The sequence below is a fragment of the Lethenteron reissneri genome, chromosome 38 (assembly GCF_015708825.2).
Source record: "Lethenteron reissneri isolate LAM-NWPU_2019-01 chromosome 38, ASM1570882v1, whole genome shotgun sequence".
Taxonomy (NCBI): Eukaryota; Metazoa; Chordata; class Hyperoartia; order Petromyzontiformes; family Petromyzontidae; genus Lethenteron; species Lethenteron reissneri.
Window position 1 is genome coordinate 9,227,435 of NC_083816.1, and position 18,313 is coordinate 9,245,747.

Here is an 18,313-nt window from a genome sequence, read left to right on the forward strand (position 1 = left end):
TGGGGAGGGGTTGGGCTGGGTGGGGAGGGTGGGGCTGGGTGGGCTGGGAGGGGTAGGGCTGGGTGGTGAGGGGCTTCTCACCCCGTGGTGCCCTTATAAAACTCAACGTTTAACCTACTCACGCCGGCTTGTGCCCGCCCTCACAGTCGGCCATATTTGCGGAATACACCACGCCGCCGTTGACCCTGGCCATTGACCGAGCAACCCAACGTTCCTACCAGCTCCCTCCGCAGGAATGTGTTTAATTCGGGCCAAGGGCTGGCAAGGCAACATCTACCAGCAGGATGCTGGCGATATTAAGTCAGGGCACGATGCGAGTGTGAAGCAGATGGCCGTTTGTGAAGCTGCTCGTGTGCCGGGTTGGACAAAACCCACGCTGGGACGGGTCGAGTTTTTTGGCACGAGGTTTAGAGTACACACACACAGCACACGGTACTTATGTAATGTTAGTTCTGCAGTGAGTGAAAATTGCAAGATGCAAATATGCACTGGACAGTATGACACCCGGTGTTGATTGGCTGGGTAATACCAACCCTTTCAAACTGTAAAAATCTACATTTACTCGGTGGCTAATAATTTACCTCGAAATAAGTGCAAGATATATATATTCAATGTGTATGGAAAGTAGTCATTTTAAAGGGTAATTGTTTAAGTTTTTGTTGCTTATATTTTGCACGTAAATAATTATCCTGACTTTGGAAACATTTTCAAACAGGGTGGTCAAGATGTCTTTGTAACCACCCGCATTTAATTGTTTTTTTTAAAGAATTATTTAAAACAGAAATTAATATACAAATGAACAAATATGTTGGGGGTCACAACACATGTGGACCACCGTGTACATTCTTGCTGGTTTTCTGTAGCCAACCAGGATTTGCGAGTTGAACACGCAAGGCTTTTGCGACGAGTATTATCCACGAGGTTTTTTGGGTTATATCGCACAAATCTAAATGTGCCGTTAAACCCACCACTACCCGACACAGGCAATTTAGTAAGGTTTGTCACGTAAACAACGCACGTGCCACTTCGTTACTAGTTCAGCACACCGGTGTGTTGGAGAGTAAACCCACGAAATTTACAATTCCGAGTACCGTGTGACATTTCGCCGGTGATTACAACAAACCGGCCTCAAGATTGGGAGCTACAGATCAAGCTGAGCACCAGCGTGGCCAGGATTCAGCATCACGGTGCCAGCATCGTGCCCCCCCCCCCCCCCCCCCCCACATCTTGTGGGCCATACAAACCACAGCCTGGCTCTTAACACCGAAATACACGCTTGTACCGTGAAAAGGTCAGTTGAATAGTTGGCTTTCACCACGCTTACACAACCAATCCAATCCCACGATGGTCACATTTCAAATAAGTCTTGACGAAAATAATTATCCACCCTTCAATGTTTCTCAAAGATCCCATTAATACATTTGGAAGAGGTATTAGGTCATCTCTTTTTGTATCGTTTACATTTTTTTGAAGTCTGCCACTTAAAGCAACTCGCGACTTAAGCTATTCCAACGGCTTGCATTTATAATGTACCCATAACTTGCGCCTTGGAGTAGAAGGGGAAGAGACTCAAGATACACACACACACACCCCCCCACACACACAACCACTTCAAAAAGGCAAAGACAGTAAGTAGTGAAATAAATTTTATTTCATCCCAGCACTGGATTACAACATTTATTTTATCACATATGTTACACGCAGATCTCCTATGTAGCCCACACAGGCTATTGGGGCAAGTTCCATTAGCCAGTACCCATGGGGGGGGGGGGGGGGGGGAGCGGTGTGGCCATGGTCACACCTGACCGCTTTTGTCTCCCCGGTGCTGATGTTTACGCACGGCACCAAGCACACTCATTTAAGTCTGAGTTGACCAAGGGGAGACCCAGGACCGGTTCACACATTCGCCTACGTTGGCGGTGATCATTAATCCAAGGTCGCCAGGTACGTAGCCAAGCGTGCTAACCACGAGGTGACCATACAGCCAAATACATGGAGATGCTCACCGCCACACGCTCTGCCACCACTGGAGTGTCTTGGTTCCACATGAATAACTCGACAAACCCTAAGGCTGCAGCTTGCCCTGCTCGTCCGCATTTTTATTTGCAAACTTCTCAAAAAACTTCTTGAAAACACTTTTATTGTTGTCCTCCATCGCCTCCAGGTTATCTGCAAGGAAAACGCACGCGTGTGGTTAATGCTCCCACCGTGGAAGATCTCGGAGAACCTCTCCGCCGATGGGTGAGGGCCTCCGCCAACGCAGATGGTGGTGGGGGTTACGGATCAAAACTTCACGACGCTGGTCGGCGCGGGGAGTACAGACGTGGGAGAATCAAAAATATATATATATAACAGGTGCGTCTCGTTTACCCGGGATGCCCACGTCTCGCCATTTATTTACAGCATTCTTGAGATGCGATTGTATTCATAGTGCATTCTATTAAATGACAAAGCCCTGCACCCTGAGCTGCTGGATTAGCAGACTGCTGTCTGCACTGTCCATGTGTTACGAGGTACCGTGTGTTACAAGGTACCGTGTGTTACAAGGTACCGTGTATTTCGATCTAAAGCTTTCGTAACACACGGTACCTCTTCTTGGTTCTTTCGGTAAAGTCACGTAGAATGGAAATAATAAAATATTGTATTAGGTTTTCTTTTATTATTTTATTATTTCCATTCTACGTGACTTTACCGAAAGAACCAAGAAGAGGTACCGTGTGTTACGAGGTACCGTGTGTTACGAGGTACTGCATTACCTGTGGACAGGATGAGGCGGCAGTCTTCGGCTGTCATCCCGGTGAAACTGGTGTTTTGTCGGCGAGGGTACTGCAGAGGTTGTAAACAAAACAAAGAGCGATTAGTCGTGAAGTCGTGCCCGTATACAAATACAAAACTAAGCACACTGTCAATTCTGTCGGTGAAAGAATTACGGAGTAATTAAACAATCGGTAAATTTATTTAAATAAGCTGATAAACACACACAAAGACAAAAAGAGATTTTTTTTTTTGACTGTATTGAAACGGCTGTACACCGTATGGCCCTGAAAACTCAATTTCCCTGCACAAGAATACGGGGTGAACCGTAATGTTGTTGAGAGCCATGCATTTGGGTGTATTGCGGGTGATTTGTCATTCTTGATTTGAAGCTTTCGTGACTGCAGGAATCCATACTCTTTGGTTCTTTCGGTAAAGCCACGTAGTTATACAATTTTTTTTTAAACAAATCTCGACGTTTCGATCGCAACACAAGCAGTCGTCATCAGGCAAAGGAGTCAGCCTTTAAAGGCAAACTGTTCATAAAGGTTTGTGGATGGGCGTAGCCCCCCAAGTGTATCAACAGCACCAGCAGCATGGGCGGTGCACGAGTGCCAATGCAGCAGCAATGGCAATGCCAATGCAGCAATGGCAATGCCAATGCAGCAGCATTACTAATGCAGCAGCAATGCCAATGTATCAACAATGCCAATGCAGCAGCAATGCCAATGCAGCATCATTACTAATGCAGCAGCAATGCCAATGTAGTAACAATGCCAATGCAGTGGCAATGCCAATGCAGCAGCAATGCCAATGCAGCGGCAATGCCGATGCAGCAGCAGTGCCAATGCAGCGGCAATGGCAATGCAGCGGCAATGGCAATGCAGCGGCAATGCCAATGCAGCGGCAATGCCAATGCAGCGGCAATGCCAATGCAGCGGCATTGGCAATGCAGCGGCAATGCCAATGCAGCGGCAATGGCAATGCAGCGGCAGTGTCAATGCAGCGGCAATGCCAATGCAGCAGCAATGCCAATGCAGCGGCAATGCCGATGCAGTGGAGCCAGAGATTTGTCATTATGAATTGTCAAGTTCAGGCGACGCGTAACCCGATGTTGCTGTACTGCAGCGCCCCCCGGTGGCGTCGCGGTGTCTGTGGCACCTTCTTCTGGAAGTAGTTCGTGTTCATTCGCACCAGACTCTCGTACATCTGGTCGCATTTTTCAGGGTCGGCGATCTGTTAAAAAAAGAGAAACCCCACAAAAGCATCAACATCGCGAGGCAATCTAGTCAAGTGTGCGGGGCTAAGCGAAAACACCTCACGTCTTCGCACTGGCAGTGATTTATTCGCTCCATCTCCACGCTGCACGTCAGGTCTACAGCACGTGTTCCATTCCCGGCACTTCATAGAACAAACAAGCCACGTGGCTTATAGCGCCGTCATCACCCGAACCGAGCATGAGCCAGGCTCAACCCCACTCAATCTTCTTCCAAGCTCTGTACCCTACCAGCTCGGCCTCGGCAAGGTAATTAATTGTACCCTTTTTACCGGGTAAAAGGGTACAGGTTAAAGGTGTCGACATGCCAAGGGGGTAAGGGTAAAGGGTAGGGTAAAAGGTAGGGTAAAGGTAGGCGCGTTGCTTTTTAAATCCTTTATATTAAGTTCGCTTGCTTGCTTGCGCGCTTACGACCGTGCAAATCTTTCGGTCGTTTTTTAACCCACTTCCCGTGATCCAATCGAGCTGACATTTTGCACACAGACTCGTTGTGCGTGACAATTTATTTTCGTGAACAAAAAAAATCCATAACTTTACACTTTTTAGGGAATTTTTTATTTATATTTAATTACCAATTGCTTAATGGATGGCAGGCAATCATCTGACCCATAGGCGGCGGCCATCTCAAGCCAGAGGACGAGAGGACTCTAGCCGCCACGCATATAAAGGATTTATAGTGAAAAACTTTGTTTTTACGGGTTAATTTTTTTACCGTTTACCTTACCTGCTGAAGGGTAAAAGGTAGGGAGGGTAGTGATTGTATTCCTACCTTGTACCTTACCACAATACAATCACTCTACCCTACCTTTTACCCTTTTAGCAGGTAAGGTAAAAAGCAACGAGCCTATCTTTTACCCTACCCTTTACCCTTGGAATGTCGACACCTTTTACCTGTACCCTTTTACCCGGTAAAAGGGTACAATTACCTTACCTTGCCGAGGCCTACTACCAGCCACGATCCGAGTGATGTTGTCCCACCCCTCCTGCATAACGCGCAGCACTTGAGACGAGTGCTTGTTAGCGAGGCGCCTTTGAAGGTCGGCACGGCCTTCGTGTGTGTGCACGCTTCGAGGCCGAGTCGACCTAGGGGTGGCCCAGGACCACGGTTCGGCTTGTCGGGAATCGAACTCGGGGCACGCCGAGATTCGTGCCGCGCGCTCACCGCGAAAACGCCATCGTCTCCACGCGTTTACACAACAACAACCACCACCACGCGGTCACACAACAACAACCACCAGCACCACGCGGTCACACAACAACAACAACCACCACGCGGTTACACAACAACAACAACCACCACCACGCGGTTACACCACAACAACAACCACCACCACCACCACCACGCGGTCACACAACAACAACCACCACCACCGCCTCCACGCATTTACACAACAACCACCACCACGCGGTTACACCACAACAACCACCACCACCACGCAGTTACACAACAACAACCACCTCCACGCGGTCACACAACAACAACCACCACGCGGTTACACCACAACAACCACCACCACCACGCGGTCACACAACAACAACAACCACCACCACGCAGTTACACAACAACAACCACCACCACGCAGTTACACAACAACCACCACCACCACTACCACCACCTGCGTGTGTTCGCCCTCTCGGAAGGCCGCGGCGACCCTCGCCCTCAGGTGCTCGCCGAGGTCGCGGCCGCGCTTGCTCGGCTCGAGGCGCCACTCCTCGCAGAGGCGCAGGAAGAGGCGGTAGCGCGTGGCGGCCATGGCGGCATGGAGGCGCGCCACTCGCGAACAGCTGACGGGGGGGGGCTACGCACGTGGTGGGGGGGGGTGACGTCACTCGCACAGACTACCTGGCGGCCATGTTGGGAGAGCCGCGCCTCTCGCGAACAGCTGACGGGAACGGGTGGGGGCGGGGCACGTGGTGGGGGGGGTGACGTCACTCGCACAGACTACCTGGCGGCCATGTTGGGGGAGGCGCGGCCTCTCGCGAACAGCTGACGGGTGGGGGGGGGCACGTGGTGGGGGGGGGTGACGTCACTCGCACAGACTACCTGGCGGCCATGTTGGGGGAGGCGCTGCCTCTCGCGAACAGCTGACGGGAACGGGTGGGGGCGGGGCACGTGGTGGGGGGGGGGGTGACGTCACTCGCACAGACTACCTGGCGGCCATGTTGGGGGAGGCGCGGCCTCTCGCGAACAGCTGACGGGAACGGGTGGGGGCGGGGCACGTGGTGGGGGGGGGGGTGACGTCACTCGCACAGACTACCTGGCGGCCATGTTGGGGGAGGCGCGGCCTCTCGCGAACAGCTGACGGGAACGGGTGGGGAGGGGGCACGTGGTGGGGGGGGGGGGTGACGTCACTCGCACAGACTACCTGGCGGCCATGTTTGCTAAGGGGGGTTGTTGTTGCGTGTTGGATGGGTTAAAGATTAAATCTGGCTGCCGCCTGATGGTGCTCGTTGTAATTATGTCGCCTGATGGTGCTAGTTGATGGTGCTGGCTGTAATTGACGCCTGATGGTGCTAGTTGATGGTGCTGGCTGTAATTATGACGCCTGATGATCGAGTTGATGATGGGAAAAAAAACATTAATCACATCGGTAACACCAATTATTGGCTTCGATACGTCAATTTTTGACATTGTATCAGAGTTGTGTTTTTTGCTTGCATTCTGACCGCAGGTATTGTGGTAAATGCAAACATGACTCCTTGTAAAAAAAAAGTGTCAGTTTTGTTGCCAGATAAAAGGGTAAAAACCCAATTATCATATTTTGCTACTGGCAAAGGAGGTTCCAACGTTGAGCTTCTTTCGCACCGTACGTAAGCCAGCCGTGCCAATCGGTGGATGGTGACCACCGGTGTTATTTTATTACTTCCCTTCGACGTGACTTTACCGAAAGAACCAAGAAGATGAACGGCGCGATCACAGATTTGGAGGGATTGGAATTGAGACTTGGGTGGACAGCCACTGCATTGATCCCCCTGCTTCGCCACCACGCGATTCCGCACAAAGCCAACACCGCTCTTATAAGTCACAGCAATTATACCGGTAGGAACGAAGTGAACCAGCCTACAATAGATTCTAGATTTGAAGCTTTCGTGACTGCAAGGATTCATATTCTTAGGTTTTTTCGGTAAAGTCACGTAGGTAAAACATCAAAATTAATAAAAATAAAATAAAGATCACGACGTTTCGGAGGCAACACAAGTCTCCGTCATCAGGTGGGACCGTCACAGCCAGATTAGCTGCATCAAGTGAGGCAATGATTCAACTCGCTTTTAAGGGATTACATCTTGAATCATTGCCTCACTTGATGCAGCTAATCTGGCTGTGACGGTCCCACCTGATGACGGAGACTTGTGTTGCCTCCGAAACGTCGTGATCTTTATTTTATTTTTTATTAATTTTGATGTTTTACCTACGTGACTTTACCGAAAAAACCTTAGCCTACAATAGATTATATCGTCCGTCCGTCCGATATCCGATTAGGTGTAGCAACATCGCCCCCTACTGAAAACACTTGGCAGGACCCTATAAAAACCTTTAGACTCAGTGAGGCTTTCCTGGCTAAACAAGTGTAATAATACATTATGTTTATATTCTTTGGTTATTCGTTCCTACCAGCCCACCCCGCAGGGACCTGTTAGCATTTCAAATAAATCCATACGTGTGTGTGTGTGTGAGTATATATAACGTATACGTTTCGATTTAAAGCTTTCGTGACTGCAGGGATTGATATTATTGGTTCTTTCGGTAAAGTCACGTAGAAGGGAAATAATAAAAGAATAAAGATATAAAATAATAAAATTGTCACGACGTTTCGGCCACAACACAAGCAGCCGTCCGCAGGTGAAAAAACATAGCTGTCGGAAAGACAGCGTTCATTGTTGTGGCCGAAAACGTCGTGAGAATTTTATTGTTTGATTTTTATTATTTCCCTTCTACGTGACTTTATCGAAAGAACCAAGAATATAACGTATACGCTCAAAAATTCAGAAAATAGCGAGAGCGAGGTGACCCACGAGCATTGTCAGTGGCGAGTGATGTACGGCTCCGGTCCTGAACTGCTCCCTTCCCATACCACCTTTGAACGACTTCGCACGGTAAAATGATCGACCTTCATTATTGACTCTTTGGTTTTTTTCGGTAAAGTCACGTAGGTAAAAAATAAAATTAAAATAAATTTAATCACGTTTCAGAGGCAACACAAGCTTCCGTCTTCAGGTGTAGTAAGTGAACTTACTATAGTGACTTTGGCTGTAATGGTTCCACCTGAAGACGGAAGCTTGTGTTGCATCTGAAACGTGATTTAATTTAGTTTTCATTTATTTTATTTTTACCTACGTGACTTTACCGAAAAAACCAAAGAGTATGAGCCCGGCTCTTGCTTCAGGTACCCGATCTCTCTGTGTATTGCGGGGAAGCATTCTAGATTTTTGGATGCATACAAAAAAATGTACCGAGATATGAAATTTCAAATCATTTGTTTGTTTATCTCCCCACCCGTCAATATAAAAGGAATAAATTACAGATTATCGGTTCAATTACTCGACGACAATCGAACGAAGTGAAAATAATTGGGGAATAACGCCCAAACACATGGTTGGCTCCGCACGGTGCGAAATAAGTTAATAACACTGCCTTCAAAAAAAATATAGGCAACGTTTTCGAGTAATGAACGTCCCATCTTCGCAGCACATTGACCCCAAGGCCATTGTGCTATGATTAGCCATTGCCCGAAACGTCTCCTCTGATGTATTTGTCCTCATAAGACCAGTGTTGATGATGAATGTTGAGTTTTCTGCAATCACGTCCATCGGTGACCTGCCGCAAGCAGCAGTGTGTGATGGGTTTATTCCCATCACACACTGCTGGGTTCTCAGCCACTTGTTCATTTTCCACCAACCCCATCTACAACTCAACAGTACCTCTGCTACAACAGCATGCGGAATACCACTTCACCCCTAGCCTCACCTCCCATCATCTTAGTGGTTCTTCCCCGACACACCACCTCTGGCTTTGTATTTATAGAAAAAAGTAAATCTATTGCTGTTGCACGAATGCTTGTACGAAGTTGTGGGGAGCGGTATATTCGTTTCACTGCATATCTCGCTACCAGAGTTAAATTCGCGATCGCGACAAATGAACATCAGCACTCGGGAGACAAAGGCGGTCGGGCGTGGTGTTAGCCACGTCACCCCCTTGTGTACCATCCCGGCCTGCATCGGTGCTCACCAACAGCACTTGCACCAAGTCTATGGCTCTGCACAGGATATTTGTGTGGAGCAGTGGTTAGCGCACTGCCCTACAAACCATGTTCATAGCTCACAGCTGTCGATAGCTCAACTCGGTTGATCGGTGTTTTGTGAGCATTCAATCACGCAGTACGGCAATCATTAAATGGCTTGCCTTTGTTTATCAAAAGTGTAATCTACCCTCTGTCACCACCACCACCCATCAGCAAGTTCCATATCACCGTTTTCTATATATAAAAAAAACAATGGACATTCAGTTTGTTAAATTGATATATTTTTTCCAAAAAAAAAAAGTGGTTTATAACGGGCCATTGTGTATAAAGAATATTACATGTACAGTTGTTGGCCTGTTCAATACAGAAAGAGTATTTTTATTTTACAAAATTGACAATGCTCAGACAAGCTCAGGTTTTATTCCGAGGCTCCAGTGTATACAACGTTTTCTTTATTCACGTAGTTATTATAATTGTGTCTGCATCCAATAAACAAATCAGTAGTAAATGCACATATGTACACACACACACAGAACTCGGGACAATTATTTGTAAACATCTTAAAAAGAACAAGTGAAAATCAGTGACGGGGACATTAGCGGTCGCACAACAACGGTGTACAAACGCGAGATTCGGGAAAAGCAAACAAACTGGAAATAATGCAGATTTTTCTTGACAGCTGCAACAATATTCGTAGGAATGTTGTGTTCCACAGTGAGCAGCCGAGAATATGCCCTTGTCGCCACCTATATTGTGCATTCAGCCGACAAAAGCACAGCAGCGCTGTGCACTTGGGCGAGCGGTCAACATGTGGACTGTCGGTCAGTGGCGAGAGCGCTCAGTTACGACGCTGCATGTACTTATTGGCAAGGTTCATTTTTGTAAAAAATATGCCTTTTAAGACCTGGGTTCGAAAAAAGCACCAGTAAGCCAGCCCAAGAAAGACAAATCGGTCGGATTATTCGCTATCTGTTGCACCAGCATGCGTATTACACTAAAGCTACCAACATCTTAGGCGTGCCCACCCCTCCTTAAGTCACACCCACCCCTCCTTAAGTCACACCCACTTTTCAATTGCCCCACCCAGTCAATCACGAGCCCTGCCAACACCAAGCAAGGTGACCCCTACCCCACGACTGACTCTCTGATGTTGGCCCTGCCACCAGTCGACCACTTGGGTAGCTAGCTCTGCCCTCCCCCCATCCTTTGCCAATCGACAGTTGAGCACGGAGGCCAGAAAATGTTCACCCCAGGGGACGAAAAAAAATAATCCCAAACTTCACAAATCATTCGGGACACCAGGGACAGCCTTCCTGAAACTCTCCGGCCAAACCAGGGCAGCACAATAGCGTTAGCATATAACCCGAGACGGTGATGCACTGTCCTTTGGTTACTACACAGTGCTTATAAAACAACCCTCTCTTCATGCCAAAGACGAGCGTTAACAGGATTAAGAAAAGAAAAAAAGAGACCCTTCCAGTATAATTCACAACGTTTCGTCTCTGCCGACGATTAAGCCAACCATTGCCAGGAGCAATAAATGCACATTCTTTATACAATACACTTGTAAAAACATGGAACATGTTTGTATAAAGTCGGTAGTGTTCATACATCAAGTGTCAAAGAGGAGTGCGCATCTTTTTGTAGTCAACTATGTTTTTGCCCTTGCATTATTCCGATTGTATTTAACCCCTCGGTAACCTGGGCTGCCCCGAACGTGGCTTCAAGAAGCATTGTGACGAGCTGATAAAACATTTGGTCCGAGCTAATGAAACACAGGAGTAAAGTGAACTTTAGCTTCCGTGTCGGGCGTTATCGTCACTTTTAAATGACGCTGCAATTTCGTGGCAGCTCTGCACTGAAGCATCGCTGCCCAACACTCTCCAGAATGGCGGGAATAATATGGCCAAGTTTAGTTGAAGCCGTAGAACACACTTTTTTTTCATTCAATTAAGACTTCAGAAAACCTGAAATTAGGATATGTCACTCAATATGGAGTTCACCAACATGCTCAACTCCCAAGTTAATTACAGCTTTTCGATCAACCATTCACAAGGCGACGAGTCATCTTGGCAGCGAATATCCATCCTCTGTTGGTCCCTGCGTCAGCCAGCCACCGGCTTTTCACTGAAACATCGCCACTGCCACAACACCAGGGATCTGGAAATGCCAGCAGCACAGCCGATTTGCTTTGCGCAACCGGCAAAGATGGGGGTGCTGCAGTTCAAACCTGGGGAGCAGAGCTTGATTCCCAGGCGTGGCTAACATCGGTGGCGAGTGATATCCGAACCAGTCCTGGCTACCACCTGCCTCGCCCCCATCTACATTCACCAACCTGCACGGACCAGTGTGGTGAAGTATGGTCAAAGAAGATACCTTCATCCAGCAGGGGATTGGCAAAATATTGTTGTTCATCGATACCAGACAGCATGGAATCTCCGTATTGTATACCTGCACTGCCGTTAGTTATCCACGAGCCATCGCTGCTGCCACCTTGCATTATTGCTGTACTCTTAACTACAAGTATGCCAAAACTCACCACGAGTGTTTATTAAATTGTGCTAAAAGCAGGGTCAATCTAATTATACGGTACACCTGTAGAAACCCTGTTGTTGTTCCTGTTGGTAGCAGGTACAAGCTGCTTAAATAAGTACGAATTTCACACCTTCACAAATACCACGTGTGTGTTTTCCCAAAGTGTTTATGGCTGATAGTGGTAACGTAATTTCACAACGTGCTCGTAAAATACTTCAATATGACACCCATGTAGTCCAAGGCAAATACCTATTAAATATTGTAAAATTATGAGCCATACTTATAGGGCACATACTGGAAGTGTGACATTCATTTCGAAGTAGAAGCCATCGTAGAAGTATTATTATTATTCACAATTTAAAATCCAGGTTATAAATGCACTGAACATGCGACTGGCAGCTTGATTATGGCATCCCAACCAGCTTCCTGTAGATAAATGTCGCTCTGATCCGAGGCAATAATCCTTTAGCGATATGATAGTGACAAATTGTCATAAAAGTGGCGATATATATGGATGTGAACTGCAAGACATTCTTAACAAATACTGACCAAATCAATGGTCGGTCTAATTATCAAAAATAACGCAAAGTTTGGTTGAAATGTTGACATTGTAAACGGTAAACTTAAATTAAATTCTGCCTTTCCCAACAGCCGACAGGTTATATAATAACACCGCAACCCATAGTTAACTACTTAACATTTTTGCAGCTTTTTTTCTCTCAAAACATTTTTAAAAAACATTCCAAAACGTTACGTAGTAAAAAGGCAATGCTATGTGCACTCTGTTTCATGCAGAGTAAAATGAAGTGCAAAACGTATTGTCGCATTGCCTCGAGTGCTGTAGATTGTGGGCACTTCACTTCAAAAAATGCAATTTCATTTTATTTGTTTTTAAAGTCAAAACGAATGTCATTCATGTGGCCAAAGATGGCAGGTCACTTGCATAGGAAGCGATCATTTCCATGCATATCCCTGGCATCGGTGAGATTTATTGTTCGACTGGGAAAACGATGAATCAAGGAGAAAACGCCAACCACATAAAACCCCCTCACACAATCACAGGCGAGTATCAATCTCTATGTTGGTGAGTTAAAAGGTCCTCACCGCTAGATTTTTGGTAAAACTGCCAATTGTTTTGTTTGTTTGTCCAGAACCGCAGGAAAGACGCGAGAGATTACCTTGCACACAGAACCCCCGGGCCGATGGCTCGTAGAAAAATACACGAAAAGAGAAACGGATGGGGAGAGCGCTGCCATCACAGCGCCAGCGACGGCCCTTCCTGCGAGTGGTTGGGGGGCGCGCTAGTCCGCAGGCCGGGCATGCCGTCCCAGTTCTTCCAGAGGTACGCGAGCATGACGGTAAGCAGCGCCGTCACCAGAATGCGGTTGCGCGTGCGCACCAGCGGCGTGATGAAGTTGGCGGCCGTCGACACGAACACCAGCACGACGGCCATGAGCGCCAGCAGCACGTTGATGAGCTTGCCGAGGAGGGCGCGCGCGTTGGCGTTCTCCAGACCCTCCAGCTGCACCACCTGCTGCTGCTGTTGCTGCAGCTCCAGCTTGGAGATGCGTGTCTGGCATCCCTCCAGCGCCTCCTGGCCCGCGGGGAAGAAACAGAAACAAAGATTGACAACACGTCGGCAAAGTGATCTGACCCCTGCGTTTGTGTGTGTTTTTACGTGCGAGGTTGGCATCGCGGTTTGTACTCGGCCACAATCATAGTCGTCACCGTTAACATCTGCCGTGGTCTCGTTCCCGCAATACAAAAACCCACCTCATACCTGCACGCAAACCGATTCAATTTCCACCACTCTGGTGGACATCTTCACAATCCCATTAATTTCTGTTTTAAAATGTTCCTTTAATTTCTCATAACATATGTCAAGAGAAATTCCCATACAAAACTCTCACAGGAAGCACCGTAACACGTCACCCTACGTCACAGAATGACCTTGCGAAGGTGATTTCACAGGACCTGCCGAGATACCTCTTATGCACACTAGGGGCACTGCCTCACGCTACCCCCTTTGCTTTCATGGTCATATACTCTGCACATGCAAGCGTGTCTTAGATGTCAGCTTGGTACTGCGACAGGTGCACCGTGCCAAAACCCCGGCAACGCAGGTTCAATTCCTGACCATGCGCAACAGCAGCGATAATTAACCCTTTCCCATTCCAATGACGTATGTGAACGTCATCACTATTTATTCCGATTCCATCCTGATGACGTACGTGAACATCATCGGAATGGAATCGGAAGAAAAACTAGAATCGAATAACTATCGGTACCGAGGCTCCCACATTGCCATGCGGGAGGGCATGTGGCACAGTTTGGCACCAGCTATCATAGTGTGGTCGTGTCGATCCGGTTCTTTGCGGCGAGTACAAGGTATTAAAAAACAACGGCGCTATGCCTCTCCAAATATAATTAACGCTAACCGTTTGCGCGTTCCGAGATTCCGCGGTGACCGGGACACCCAATCTGCAACTTGCAGACATCTCGGAATGGAAAAGGGTTAACTGTACACGTCTCATCAGCGTCACCATTAACAATGCCTTATGACAGAAAACGACACAGCAGGCGTATTTCGGTAGTGTTCTTCAGATGGTCTTGCAGAAGGTGGCTCTTCTATAGTCGTATTATTATGTTATAAGGCATTGCTTATGACGACAGTGGGCAGGGTTGTTTTGGGCTATGTGCATACACCACTGCCAAAGCAATCGATTGAGTTTGATTTGAAGCATGGCAATTGGTATCTGCACCTAACCTGCATCTGACCCAGGTTGACTCATGATTTGATCCCGATGGTGACAGCTATCATGGGATGGTGCATCCTCATCATTCCGCTTTGAAAATGTGAGCAGTTCCACAAACATCAGTCAACAAAGCAAAAATCATCTAAATAATGCACAAATGGGGCATCATTGTGAAGGTCTCAAGTGACCAAAATATACTTGAAAACATGTACAACTGCCCCAGTGAGGAATAAAATAATAATTTCAGCGAGCCTACGCTCGCAACACATCCGCCGTGGGAGAATGGTTCAACACTCGGCACTGCGTCCGCACATGCGAGAACTGGAGACGACACTAATGTGAGCCCTGTGCAGTTACTCACTGGCTCGACCGCACTGCATTTCATCCACACCACAAGGGGGCACCAAATCAATTTTCAACAGAAACAACCCCCCCCCCCCTACCCAACAATGCAGAGGGCCACTTTAGATCTGCAACACCATTTCTAAATACTGCATTTCCCTTCTAAGTGACTTTACCGAAAGAACCAAGAAAATTAATCCCTGCAGTCACGAAAGCTTTAAATCGAAATTTAAAACTCAACTATATTTTAGTTTACCAGGTAAAGCCCACTGGAGCTATACAACTCTTTTTCAAAAGCGATCTGGCCACAAATTATGGCTCAACGAGAAGATTATCACGTGGATATTTATATCAGCCAAACACTCTAAATGCACGTTGATTCTAAATGTGGTGAGGGGGGGGGAGGAGCTGGAAGACCCGGAGAAAATCCCACGCGACCACGGGGAGAGGACATGCAAACTCCAACTATACAGCAGGCGTCAGGGTTGGAATGGAACCAATGTCCTCCTGCATATCAGGCGAGGGAGTTAACGTCTCACCACCGCAGCACAAAGTGAAGGTACAACTGGTTGGTAGAGACATCAATATATATAACGGACAAATTAAAACCTTATTCGGTTTCTGTCAGACATTTGGAACCAAGTTGTTGTTATTACAATTTGCTTTGAGTAGGTGGGTGCTATGATATGAATTCAACGGTTATTTTCAACAGTGTAAAGCATACGTTATTAGATTTTTAAAAAAAGATTCAAGTATAGGCTTTTGCAAATCCAATTTTGGAGCAAAGCCTACCAAAACTGTGTCGGTCACGGGGTTGTCTGACCAAACATCACCATGACGATCAGTGCAGGTTGGGGAAGGGGGAAGCGCAGGACCATTTCAGCAGATACCACTCTTCACACCGTGGCTGGGAATCAAACACAGTTCAATGGATTCATAGCGCAGTGTGCGCAAGCAAGGCCCTATCAATAAATCACTAAAATTGTAATGCATAATGTATGGCCGCACAGGGCTTTCTCGTGAAAACACTGTCAATGAAATGTAGATTCCTTTCGAAAACACGGCAAATAACTAAATTCCATTTACAGATTGTCTTCAGCCGTGACAGCATGTCACGAAACCGCACGCCACGGCCATTTGTGGCCAATGAGTCGTGGGCAAGAGGGAGTGGCAGGGAACAGCTTCAGGGCGAGCCAAGAAGGAGAGATGACTGGCAAAGAGTGCGGCTAAACAGGTTGATAACGTGACCTACGGGCCGGCTCAATGACGTGTTGACAATTTTTGACCCTTGGAAATAAAATAAAGAATACAAAAATCAATGTGCTGTAGCACAGTGGGGGGGCTCTGCTTGCCGTGACCCTGGAAGGCACCCATGCTGGGAATATACAGCACCTGTCTGCCACTCTCTCATGTACATGCTGCTAAGCCTGTCATTTTGGTGGGTGAAAAATAATGGGATTTTTGTGTTCCTCGCCGAAGGAGGAACGTAAAATAGGAGATATGACGTTCACGCTCTTTTCGCGCTTTGTCATCCTTTGTCAATTCGCTGTATTATTCCATTTCATTACATTTTGCTTCTACTTGCATGCATTGTGATGGTAAAGCAACACCATCATTTTCATTCCTCTTGTGCAGTTGCGGAGGAGAGCAGGCTTATTCATATTTATACTAATATGCATTTCTAGTCTGACTCAACAATATAAGATATACGGGGTGTGTGGCAATTTTTTTATGTTATTTTTCTTTTTTAAGTCGTCATGACAATTGTTTATATCCTTTCACACTTCCCATTAGCACGGTTGGCTACATATGTTGCGAAACAAGTTTAACAAACATACAAACGAGGATGTTTGACGGTGCAGAAATGGTTGCTGCATATGCGGAATTGGCCATTCATTTCTACTTCTTCAAAGTTATAACGTAAAAAATAAAAACCATGCAAGTTACTATCAAGACTCGCTCAATAAACGTACAGCTCGTTTATCAACTCGCTGCTGAATGAACGCCTCCACACGCTGCGCAGCCGTGGGAGTTATTTGACCTTGACCATACTTCAGCACGCTGGTCACTGCCAGTTGATAAAAGTGCATGCACGAAGCATAATCCAGTGCAATAATGGATTTTGCTGTTGACAACATATCAGCCTGCAAGAGCTGTTTTATAAATGCGGTCACCCATTCAAGCACTATACTACAGACTCTTGCTTGGCTTGTGAAATGATGATATTGGGCGTATTCCGAGTGATATTGTCATCGGCATCTACGCAGTAATCTCAAACAAATCTTACTGAAGGTGTAAATGCACTCGGATAAAAACATTCGTCCGTTTCAAAGAGTTCAATTATCTTCCAATTGCAGCTGCCTCACAGCAACGCCCTGGCCGATGACATCACATGATCATTTCAGCATTCACGCATAACAATCACGAGGTGAAAGGATGCCAAATTACTGCACGTAGCAACAACATTTTCATTTCCTGACGTCACACGCAGCCCACCCACAACACGCCAAGGCATGAAATCACCTGCACGTCGCGTGCCCGCTCATAGGACTGGTATGCCACCTTCTCCTCCATGCTCGCCAGCTCCTGCTTCAGGTTGGACATCTCGTTCTGGTGCAGCTCCGTGAGGTCATTCAGCTGGTCCTCCAGGCGCCCGAACCTGGAGACGCGCGGACGCAAAGCAGCGAAATCGTGAGAATCCGCGAACACAACGCGGAATCTTTTGTCACTGCCGCTTGCAAACCAAGTTAGGTTTTCTTCGTTGCGTGTCGAGTCTGTTTTGTCTCTCAAACTTCCGCCACCTACTACCGATCTTGTGGCAAAAGCTTTAAAGATGACATGCTCGTCACGTAGACCAATCTGGAAAATGTCAAATATTTTTGAAGTCGCATCACTGTACATTTCCCAATTGTTTTGTGACACACGGATGGGTCTCATAATTGCCAGATCGGCCCCTCCTGGGTCTAGGGGTCGTCAGTTCAAATCTAATTTCTGCCTCCCAACGCACAGAGGGGATATCAATAAATAATCACATTTTCTGCCAAATCAGGCTTGGATATAATGAACCATGAAAATATCCTATTTACCAGTATAATAACCAAATTTGAGCAATTGCCAGAAATTTTGAAATTGCCAAATCACCCTTTGCTCAACGCTTTCTGCGAAGAGGTGTGCCTCTGCTGAGATGGGAGCGATTCCTTTGCACGAAATCCACCTTGGCATAGGGATGGACTTCTATAACATTGTCAAATATTGTGGATTCACATACGTGGTACAATCCCCTGATGTACAAGGATCTCTTCATGCAAATGGATTGTGGGGTTTATTGTTCCATACTTAGCCATGCCAGCCAGTGTGGAATAGTGAAGGTGGGGAGTCTATACGTAAAGAACCGTATAATACATTTTGCT

General features: G+C 46.9%; 2 protein-coding genes across 2 annotated transcripts in view; both read right to left on the bottom strand.

The window, feature by feature from the left end:
• Positions 1 to 1,633: 1,633 nt before the first annotated feature.
• LOC133351713 (ubiquinol-cytochrome c reductase complex assembly factor 2) lies at positions 1,634 to 5,824 on the bottom strand. The gene is made up of 4 exons (XM_061567132.1): positions 5,647 to 5,824; positions 3,916 to 3,990; positions 2,757 to 2,826; positions 1,634 to 2,169 (listed from the first exon to the last, which is right to left on the bottom strand). Exons 1-4 carry the CDS (start codon positions 5,782 to 5,784, stop codon positions 2,066 to 2,068), a joined length of 387 nt encoding a protein of 128 aa, XP_061423116.1. The 5' UTR covers positions 5,785 to 5,824; the 3' UTR covers positions 1,634 to 2,065.
• Positions 5,825 to 9,705: 3,881 nt separating this feature from the next.
• LOC133351819 (transmembrane and coiled-coil domains protein 2-like) overlaps positions 9,706 to 18,313 on the bottom strand; it is a 51,695-nt gene continuing 43,087 nt past the window's right edge. The window contains 2 exon segments of the mRNA XM_061567377.1: positions 9,706 to 13,399; positions 17,427 to 17,562. Of these exon segments, the coding sequence (XP_061423361.1) occupies positions 13,061 to 13,399; positions 17,427 to 17,562 (475 nt within the window). The 3' untranslated portion in view covers positions 9,706 to 13,060.

What these genes read in the sequence shown, in the direction of transcription:
- LOC133351713 (XM_061567132.1), bottom strand. Translation starts at nt 5,784, where the DNA reads ATGGCCGCCACGCGCTACCGCCTCTTCCTGCGCCTCTGCGAGGAGTGG. An exon ending in GAGAGGGCGAACACACGCAG is followed by an intron (nt 3,991 to 5,646) that starts GTGGTGGTAGTG and finishes TTTTTTTAACAG; the next exon opens with ATCGCCGACCCTGAAAAATG. An exon ending in CCGCCTCATCCTGTCCACAG is followed by an intron (nt 2,170 to 2,756) that starts GTAATGCAGTAC and finishes TTTTCCTTGCAG; the next exon opens with ATAACCTGGAGGCGATGGAG.